This window comes from Perkinsus marinus (genome assembly GCF_000006405.1).
Source record: "Perkinsus marinus ATCC 50983 genomic scaffold scf_1104296943560, whole genome shotgun sequence".
Taxonomy (NCBI): Eukaryota; Perkinsozoa; order Perkinsida; family Perkinsidae; genus Perkinsus; species Perkinsus marinus.
The window spans coordinates 71,796-82,196 of NW_003211781.1; the positions used below are offsets into that span (position 1 = coordinate 71,796).

Sequence of the window (10,401 nt, forward strand, 5' to 3'; positions counted from 1 at the left end):
CCGGGCGATCGTCGGCTTCAGAGGAGCTACTGAAGGCAGTGTGCATGCATATGTTCAAGGACGTCGAGGATGACGTCGATACTGAAAACGCTGCTTCAATTTCGGTCGGTTATACACCATCATGTTGCCGCATTACTCACAGTTAAAAAATCACATGAAGTTTGATGCCAAGAAGATTGAATGTTGTGAAACGATAGCGACATTTTTCCAATGATCTTGACTGATATGCATGATAACTCGTTGAAGTCATCGCAGTGTGCCTGGCTGTGCCCACTTAGCAATGCCTTTAGCTCGCTTGCTCGACAATATCAGCACTGCCATGTGGATATCAACATATAGTCAATTTTGAGTCCGAATTGGCATGTTACACAAATGCCTTTGATTGGACTCGTCGCTTCGTTGGGATTTTCAACTTGAAGAATTTGATGTCTCTATAGTATTCTTGGCAGAATCAAAGTCCAAGCTCGACCGTTTTCCCGGTGATCGAGGTTTCCGAAAGAGAGGACCGGGAAGATGAGATCGCTCAGCCGTTCACTCACGAGGACTTCGAGGTGCGCCGGACTATATCCAATTATATGCGAAGACCTTTTTAAGATTACTATGGACGTCAGCTTCTGTAGGATTCTCTATTCTGTGCATTGTAAACAAAATTGGTATAGAAACTGATATTCGCGAGACAGCTCGGCGATTCCGGAAGTCTGGGAATTGACGTTCTAACCAACATCACCGTGATGACAATGAGGATCGATTGTCCACGTTTCAAGAGCGTTTGATAGTCTATAATCTCACCCCGATACATAAGTCTCCTCGAAAAGCCGAGTTTGTATAACCGTTAAGTTCAGACTGTCAATACCCCAGAGCCCCTCATTCTACGTTGTCTCAACAGGTTGTTGAGCAGCTCGGGCAAGGCGGCGGTGGGGCTGTTTATAAGGCCGTCCATAAGGACACGGGGAAAGAGTGGGTCCCTCGAACATCGCTGTTGGAGATGACCGACGTAGATACGCACTGAAGAGGCTGAATGGTGACACGGAGCAAACCCGAGCTGAGGTTGATGTGATGGCCCACAAGAGGCCTCATCCAAATGTCGTGGATATGCACGGATCGTACATATGTGAGAAATCGCGTACAGTATCGATTCTAGCTGACCGGTTCAGTCAACGGTGACACGTTCCTGGTGCTTGACTATGTTGAGGGAGAAGACTTATCCTCGTGGCTCAGTCGAGAGGCTCCGGCCAACTACGGCGTAGAGGAAACCGTCATGTAAGCATAGATTGAGACAATTGAGGAGTGCTCGCCCTTCAGAGTTAAGCATGTGTTCCGGCAGCTTGTCAAAGCAGTCAGGTGGGTTCTGCAACTCACGAATCGATAATATGGTTGACGCTAGCCTGCTGGTGACTACTGAAGATTTTTTGATTGTTGATATACCCAGGCACATCCACAGTCACCGAATAGTGCATCGCGACCTAAAGCCGGGCAACATTATGATTGTATGATAGCAATGCCAGTTTAGCCGTCGTCGTTCAGATCATCGAGTGACTCAGGTTGAACCTCGTGGGAATATGAAGTTTCCGACAATCTACTTGCTCGATTTTGGCACTGCCAAATGTCAGGAATGGGTAAGCGAAGAAGTGTGGAAATGACTTGTGAGTCACTAAGTAGGGTTCCTTGAAGACTCTCTGTGGAACTGTAGCGTACATGGCTCCTGAAGTGGTGAGGTCGTCGAGATGAGCTCGATGACTGGTTACCACATGTGCTTTGCAGTTGCAGCAGATGCAGTGCATGGCGGAACCAAGGCAGACCAAGAAGACCGACGTGTGGGGGCTCGGTATGATTTTACATGAAGTATCCTACTGCTGGGGTCTCACAGTTCATTGACGATTGCCTCAGATGCTCGTAGGAAGTCCACCGGAATGTGCCGAAAGACCAGGGAAGGATGGCAAGTTCCCAAGGCCTAAACTAAATCAAGATATCAAGGATCAGGATTCTATCAGCCTGATACGTAAGTCTAGTTTTGCTGTCGTTACATAAGAGACTATTTTGGATGGACATCAAATTAGAAATTCCATTATCAATAGTCGGATTGACTGGGCGAACGGGATGTACTGAAATCGAGGATCGAACTCGGAATTTACTCCATGGTAGGCACTCTTCATAACCAACTTAACATTTCCTGCGGCGTGTTGGAATTACTTGTACGTGGATCCGTCATCGCAGTCTATACTTTTATATTATATCAAAGTATTCGTCTTTCGTTTATTCCACATGAGCATCTCAGGACGATGCTTATCTATCGACCCTCGGGATCGACCACTTTGCTTAGACATTTTGCAACATCCCTGGCTTACCAGCCGTGGAGAAGTTACCCCTACAGTAGGATTGCGTATCGAAAATGTTTCGTGCAGTTCGATGATGCTACTCAGCATAGCCGTTCAGTCACCAACAACTCTGTGGATAGGGGAGTAGAATTCGGGAAGGTAGGTTTGACACAGTACTTCAGGTTCTTGTCCAATCATCTGCCTCAGCGTACTCTTAGCCCACAGCCGCCTGTGTCGGTCTATCACGAGCACACCAACGACCCGACCGCAGAGGAGTCTTCTGGATATCAGATTCGGCTATCTTCGACCCCGGAAGAACGCAGGTCTCCCGGTACAGATCCTTCTGATGACACTGAATATTGTTACTGTTGCTTTTGCTACTGGCCTCGATAATTAATGCCCAACAATTGTATTCATAATGTTTCTCCGTGCATGTCAAATTGTAGCAATGAAGTACTCGTGGTGCTCTTTGTGTGGTTGTTTGAGTTTTAGTGCCGTAGTAGATACCCCGATACTGTGATTGCTCCAGCCAATCATATAACACGAATCCAGCAGGAGAGCCTTAATACGATAATTGATTTTCATTCAAACATTTTGCGGTCATACTGAGGTTCAGAATCCCAATATTCTCTTCAATCGATCGATAATTCACACATTTTCGACCACTCAACAACCCAAGACGGATCGACTAAAACTGAGGCCAAATCTTCAACGACACAATTACAACAATTAGAACCTTGGAGTTGAACTCGCAGGAGCTCAGTTATGCACAGGCAAGCTCTATACCGTTCAAGTCGTGTCGACGACATCAACTGAGGCTGATGTAAGACGCTCTTCGAGCCACTTACGCCTCAGCATTTCTGTCATTTCGATAATCTTATAACATTCGAGTGACAACATCAAGTTGAAGTTTAAAGCTCTACCTGTTTCCATTTCCTCTCAGCGCCTTCAACGGATAATAGACCAACAGCACATTGTCGAACAGGTTTACCACAAGCCTTCCCTAAAGGGAAGTCATACTCAAGCAAACTATCTCTATACTTCACTTACCAAGTCTATTCTTCGATAGGGCAAATACCACCGGTACGGCTGGACGATCAGAATCGAGGAGCTTATCTGAAATCAATCTACAGCATATCGCACATATAGCATTTTTTAAATTTTATTGGAATTTTCATTGAAGCTACGGGTAAAATGTTAACTAAATGAGCGAAAAACTAACTTGGCAAGAAAATAATTTGACTTGGAAATGCTATAGAGTTGCCACTGACGCCTACTCTTAGCCAGGGAGCTGCTACCGCCTCCCAAAGAGGCTTCATCGACAATCTCAACCACATGATCGTCCAGACCGCCAGAAGATGCTGATGAATGCATGTTTGGTGCCACTATTACACCTGATAGTAAGCAGTGGAAGGAATGTTCCAAGTCGCCTCAGCATAGTCAACATGGGTACGAAAATATGTGAGGGAATAAAGGTCAGTGCATATCGCCATTTCTTCAGGCCTGTAGATGGTTCAAATTCTGGTACTATATTATAGCAGACCTGTTGCCGATCGGAAAGGTGGTAACAACATAGTATGTTCCGAATGGCAATGTGACGAGATTACGCAATGAAGAGAAATGGTTTCGCATATGTTATTCAAAGCCGCTGAGTACTCAAACTCAAGTTCGATCTCCTCAAATTTCACCTCACTTATCTTTCGTTACCACGCCGGGGCTTAAATTAACGATACGCTCAACAAATCTCGCGTAAGACTTCGATTTAAAAATTCGAGAAGCGGAGTAAACTAAAGTATTTAATATAACACAATACAAGCCGGGAAATATACTCCTTTCACTACCCTTCAATTTCCCCAATCTGAGCGCCCGACTAACTTCCCGCAACCCAGTGACAAATCTTTTTCGCTTCTTAAACTTAGCAGGATTCTCTTTGGCCCTCTCCTGATAGCGGTGTAAATCTTCGAGCATATCTTGTACTAGTACATCCAGCTCTGGTGAGAGAAACCTAATATAACCTCTCAATGGAAAAATTGGAATTTTTCAACATTCTCATCAGAAAAATTTACAAGAAAATTCTCCCCCAGGCTCATCCACATACAAACGACAACTACTATTCCGAGTGGTTCCAGAGAACTTATAATCTTTGCCGTGACCCCTGCCTGGAGGCGCGAATGAAAACACCACGGCACAGCAATGTTTGAGGAATATATGTTCGCTTTCCTCAGGTGAGCTCGCGAATTCCCTCCCTAGTTCATATGCGAGTTCAGGTAACTATTCAAAATTTTTTCAAAATTTCCGTATAGTATTTTCCCACACTTCTTCGTGGAGAAGTTCCCCAGTTCTCCCAAGCCCCTCCCGTATTACTGATGAACGTAGTGCCGTACGGTGATCTCTGGTAGGCTGCTGCCATTCACCTCATTGGAGTTTCCCGCAATACCATCGTCATCATCATTTTCGATTATTTTATCATGAAGAATAACTTCTTTTAGTTTACTAGGCTTGTTCTTGTTTTTACTCACCAATCTAGTCTTACCCATCCGCAATGCAGTCATGTCATCGACCAACTCCGAATTGAGTTGAGGTCCTTTACGGCCGACCCTTCCATTTGTATCACTCGTCACCGTACCAGTTCGTTCACCAGCACGGCCTTCTCCACGTTTTTCACGCTCAACTTTAGATGGTGCTTCTTTCCCTTTACTCACGGACCGGTGTTTTGATGCGGTCCAAAAGGTAGTTGACATTAATACAAAAGACTGTCGGTTGAAAGCCTCTCCTGTGTTACAAGAGCGTTCCCAAGGTCGAGTTTGATCTAATCCCTGGAACGCTCCTAAAGCTCAGGAGAGGTCAATTGGACACAATACGAGTAATGAGTGTAGTAGTTTTCGAAATCAACAGTATGAGTCGATATAAGCCAATAGAAATATTCAAATTAATACGAATGATCAGGCGCCCTCGTACAACATCATACGTACCAATCAACTACGAGCCCCCACAAACTTTGCGCACTTAGTCTTCACGGCGTGCGCGACTCAAACAAAAAAGGCGCACGCCAAGTCGATCGATTATTCAAGACTATTGTGAGGTTCCTAATGTGGAACCGCAGACGATATCATAACATACCGTCAACTTGACAATGTCAAGAATCACTTTGCATCACTATCATGATGATGCATGTGAGGGAAGTAACGGCTGGGATGTCCTGTTACGACTTCAGATAGTAAGAAACTAGCCACCAAATAAACTACTGCTTTTGTTTTTTAACTGTGATTGCGATGATGATTAGCTACAGCTCCGGGCAGGACCAGGCCAAAGGCCTTGTGTGACCTCAACGACAAATTTTCAATTGATACTCCTGAAGCAAATAGTATAGGACAAAAGAAACATTCCACGACTCTCGTGATCATAACTATGTTATTACCTGTCACCAATCTGTGCGAATTATTCATGTTGCTGTTGATTAGATGTGGCGCGCTCATTGAAAACCGTGGATAATGACGAATGCATCCACTTCAGTGCTTATACGCATGATGCCCATCAGGAGGTCGACTCTCAAGGCGATGTCATTTCTGAGATCTATTTGTCCTGTCAAGTATGTTCATCATGCGTGGAGAGCTCTTTGACAAGTCTCGCGATACTCCAGTCACCGCTGTGCTCAGCTCGGTCGGCCCCACCTTGCGACTGGCATAGTAGGGCAAAAGTATCCATTTCGCATACCACGTCATGCGCGTGATGCTTCTCAGTCAAGATTGGTATGAAAAGCTACTCTTATTTGGAGCCGAACGGTTGGACAACAGATTTTTCGAGTGAAATTCACGGCGGGTTTCTGTAGAATTAACACGCAGCAGATACTGAGTACCCCATCCACCACATCTGATCATATTTTTCGTGCACTTTCTTATGAAGAGTGTTGCGAGTGGCTCGCTGCTGTCAAAAGCGCTTTGCTCGCGCATAAACAAATTGTTGCTGAGTAGTCAACTGGGCGCTCCAGTCTGGACCACACTCATCTTAGATGAATGATGTCACATTAGATATGTAGCTCACATCAGTGAAGGCGCTGCCATTGGTCAACGCATATCCGTAGCCTATATCGTGTTGCGTAAGCGACAATGGTTCTCTGGAGTCATCGTGAGGTCTCGCTCGCCCAATATTGTTACTATTGCTTTCGATAACGGGTATGTTGATGAGATTGACCTATCGACTACTGAATATAAACTAAACACCCGTTCGTAGTTTGATTCTTCTTGCGCCAAAGGGCCTTTGTGTTCCAAGTCCTGGGCCGTTCCCCATCATGGCGACACCTACATCTGCGTCCAACCCAGTTATAGAAGCCTCAAACGGAGGAGAAGATCCAGTTCAATCTTCACGACCTGCTCTTCGAAGGCAGTCTTGTGTCGACTCTGCTGCGGAGTTCCACTCCCCAGGATCCTTACAAGAAGAGCTGCGTAAGGCGAGGCTGTACAGGGGGCGACTTCGATCACAGTTGCGAGACACTACTGAGCAACTGAACAACCTCATTGTGTCATCCGAAGATGATGTTCAAGTACATGATGTCCTTGCTGATCGGGAGAAAGATCTCCGGTTGGCACTGGAGGAGCAGGGTGCTTATGTGGTGGCTCTTGAGCTACGGTATGATGAGCTCACCGAAAAGAACTCCCAGATCTTGGGCCAGTCGAAGACGTTACCTTCTGTTGTCGGTGCTCTTCCTTCTGAGCTTCCAAACCATACACCTAGCTTGAACGGGCATCATCTACTGAACGATGCCAGATTATCGAACACACACTCGTGTGTTTCTTCAGGTCGTGACAGCGAGATCAGCGAGTCATACTTCCTCGGGTCGACATGGTAGCATGTACCCGTCTATGGAGCTATCCTTCCCCCGCCCTGTAGTCAGCCGACATTGGCGACTCCAGCACCTTACCAGCAAGCAGTTCCACGGCCCGAAGCCTTCGTTATGACTACTGGGGCACCTGTTCCGACCAGGGTCTCAGGGCAAGATGTACGTCCAGTAGATTCTGTTTCCAATGTTGGTGTACCTCCTCGTATGAGTATTCCTAAGAAGTGTGATTCAGCTGCCATCGGTAAGCTGGCGATACAGTCACTGCGAAAGAGTCATCAATTCTCTCAGCACGTACTTAGGATTGAGGAGGTACTTCACGAAGCTGGTGGTGGTTTCTATGATGAAAATGGAGCCTTTCAACCCCACTACTGGCTGAGGCATGCTTGTATTCAGAAGTTCCTTACCACACTCAACCAGTGTCCCGAGGTGATGGATACGGCTTCTGGTACCTATGATGTACGTGGTGACAATTGGAGTGCGATCAAGGAGGCATGTATCAGCGCCTACGGGCGTAGAAGTGTTTTGGTTGAGAAGCTCAACTTCATTGTGTCTGGACTGAGATTCAAGTCAGTGAGAGACATTGAGTCGTACTTGAAAGATGTAATCGCTGCTTGTGAGATCTATCGAGTCGTCTACAGTACCGGATCTACCGATGCCCAACTGATTCAATTTATGCGACAGATTCTCTCTAAATTACCTCGTGAGATAGTCCAAGGTGTGATCCGCCGCTGTAAAGACAGGCTGGGAACCCTTGAGGGTGACTGGGAATGTGCTGTTCCGGTCCATTCGTCGGGGTCGGTCAACCGGGAGAGTATTGTTGAGTTCATTCGTATGGAGGCAAGATTGATGGAGGTCCTCCATTGGAGGAGACCAATAGTATCCTACCGTCTAGATCATCAACTCCTCTCAACGACTCGGTAAAAGCTATTCAGGCTGATGAGACCAGTAAGAGTAAGAGTGATGGAGGTGGTAAGTCTGGGGTGAAGTCTGCTTTCAAGGAGTTTCTTGGTCGTCACCGAGCGGTTTTTGGCGTTACTGGTTACGGTTGCAAGAACAAGGACGAGGTGGTATCTCTTTGTCGACCTGATGCTATTCTATCTCGTCACAATCGTCAAGGACGTGTCTACTACCTTGTTGGTTATCAGAACAGAGAGGTTGGTCTAGCTAACGTATCCTCTCTGCCGGTTCCCAAGTTTCGAGCCTGGGAGGTGGAAGACTACTCTAAGAAGAATGGTAACCGTAACGCTAATGGTGGTGTTCTCAACGGCGACCCCAAGGTTGTGTCAAAAGAAGGGGACAAGCCGAGTCAGGGAAACTAGACAGGATGAATGATGAGAGCCAATGTTCGAATACGATCGAGGCTCTCGGACATCCGGTTCAGTTGACCAATTTTGATGTCATTTCTTTTGTATCCCCTGTACCACCCGAAATGATGTTGAGGGTGATAATTCGTTCTGCAAGCAGTGCAATCGATGCTCCATTCTTGGAGGCTCGCTGCATTGTAGATTCTGGCGCTGGTCGTCCGTATATATTAGTTTCTAGTGTAGAAGATGCTATAAAAGCTCTCGAAGCTATTGGTTGCACGATGAGCTGTAGTAATAGTACTTCTCTAGTGGCTCTTGCTAACGGCCACAAAGTAACCATTCATCACGAGATCGAGTGTGATGTAGCTGTTTATGGTTATAAGTGTAACACAGTGGTATCCGACTTTGTCAATTGCGATCTGAGAGTGCTTCCATCGCCGGGTGTGGTAGGCTGCGGCCAGCTATTAATCCTAGCGGGTCGTCAGCTAATCGAGGGTTGGGGGCTAGAGATGAAGGGTGCGACATATATGCATGTTAAGGGACAATGTGTTTATCGACATAGTGATCAAGCTGTCAATGATATAGACTCTGTGGCTCGGATTACCGATGTTGATATTGACGCTTTGCGTCATACCGGTGACAGTGACAACAAGGGTCCTACCCTTGCTACCCAGGGATGTGTGGAGATTTCGTCAATCGTTCCCACTAAGTCTGACCAGATTCTTCGTGCAGATCTTCGAGGGCACGAGGCAGACATAATTGATGAGATTCTCAATCGGGTAGTCCAAGAAGGGTGGAAGATTATACCAAAAACGAATGGAGCCTACAAAAGCAGAGTCCGATCACTCGTCCCATGTGAAGTCATTGACGTCCCTCAGCAGACTCATGTATGTGAAGTCTGGGTACCCTCCCCCAAAAAGACTGAGCAGAAAGGGCGCCAGTACGCGGCAGCCCTATACTCCCGGTTGAGCGAGCCGATGAAGGGGGAATACCGTCGTCTGGTGGATGTCATCCACCATTTGGATTCCACGTACTCATCCACTGGATGAGTACGTGGAATCCAAATGGTGGACTCCAACTGTGGAGACTTCGAGTACGTCGTCCTTTGACGAACGACCTGCTGCTCAAGTGTTCATCATTCCACCTAGTGGTACGAAGAAGAGCAGATTGGTAGTCGATTTTCGCGAAGTCAACAAAAGTCTGCCTCCTGCTAGTAGCGACGTGCCATTGTTGTCTCATCCCATCGCCTTACTACGTGCTGAAGCTAGAGAGTGCACCACCTTGTTAGACGCACGAGCAGCCTTCTACAAGTGTAGGTGTGTGAACAGTCTTCTGTACCTCCGTACTGGCACGGGTGAGACCTATTGTTCCTGTCGACTCTTCTTTGGTGTGGTATTCGGTCCGGCAGGGTTGTCGGGAAGTCTTGGTCGTCTGGTATGCTCTATCCGGTCTACTAATTTTGAGCGTGTTCAGCAATTGTGTGCTCTTTTATTGCAACAGCTCTGGACTTTAATGATGCTGTTGTTCGTCGACGATATAGCTATCAGTGGTACGATTCGCGTAGTTGTTTTTATGTTTAAATTGTTGATATGCCTACTCTTGCGAGCAGGATTCGATGTGCAACTACGCAAGGTATTTGTTCTGACTACTGATACGAAGCGTGAAGCCCTTCGTTCTTTGTTGGCGGATGCCGGGCTAAAGATAGAAGTGGCAAAGGAAGGCGTATTTCTGGGTATGCGGGTCCGGTACGAGAGTAACCTGCTCGTGTTGACTTGCCAACGTGAGAAGCGATTGAATGTGGTACTCTCTTTCGTCGAACGATGCCGGTCCACAGTACGAGTAAGCAAGAGAGATGTGTTCAAGGCCGGTGGATGCCTCAGCTATGATCCAGGGAAGCAGCATGGTTAAGCTCGGGCCTGCGGGGACGCGCTTCGGTCTCTCGTCG

General features: G+C 46.7%; 4 protein-coding genes across 4 annotated transcripts in view; 3 read left to right on the top strand and 1 right to left on the bottom strand.

Annotated features, from left to right (window-relative positions):
* Pmar_PMAR000664 (hypothetical protein) overlaps positions 1 to 1,231 on the top strand; it is a gene marked incomplete at both ends in the record, with an annotated part of 4,513 nt that extends 3,282 nt beyond the window's left edge. The window contains one exon of the mRNA XM_002781088.1: positions 1,142 to 1,231. Within this exon, the coding sequence (XP_002781134.1) occupies positions 1,142 to 1,231 (90 nt within the window). The remainder of the gene's footprint in view (positions 1 to 1,141) is intronic.
* A 1,873-nt stretch (positions 1,232 to 3,104) lies between these two features.
* Pmar_PMAR000666 (hypothetical protein) lies at positions 3,105 to 3,689 on the bottom strand (the record flags this gene model as incomplete). Its single annotated transcript, XM_002781089.1, has 4 exons — positions 3,105 to 3,191; positions 3,239 to 3,318; positions 3,366 to 3,431; positions 3,593 to 3,689. 4 exons carry the CDS (start codon positions 3,687 to 3,689, stop codon positions 3,105 to 3,107), a joined length of 330 nt encoding a protein of 109 aa, XP_002781135.1.
* Positions 3,690 to 6,603: 2,914 nt separating this feature from the next.
* On the top strand, positions 6,604 to 8,471 carry Pmar_PMAR000667 (hypothetical protein; the record flags this gene model as incomplete). The annotated part of the gene is made up of 4 exons (XM_002781090.1): positions 6,604 to 7,157; positions 7,203 to 7,946; positions 8,045 to 8,216; positions 8,298 to 8,471. The coding sequence occupies 4 exons, from the start codon at positions 6,604 to 6,606 to the stop codon at positions 8,469 to 8,471; spliced, it is 1,644 nt and encodes a 547-aa protein (XP_002781136.1).
* A 110-nt stretch (positions 8,472 to 8,581) lies between these two features.
* Pmar_PMAR000668 (hypothetical protein) lies at positions 8,582 to 9,396 on the top strand (the record flags this gene model as incomplete). The annotated part of the gene is made up of 1 exon (XM_002781091.1): positions 8,582 to 9,396. A coding segment is annotated over one exon (815 nt), but the record flags the coding sequence as incomplete, so codon positions are not given.
* Positions 9,397 to 10,401: the final 1,005 nt, after the last annotated feature.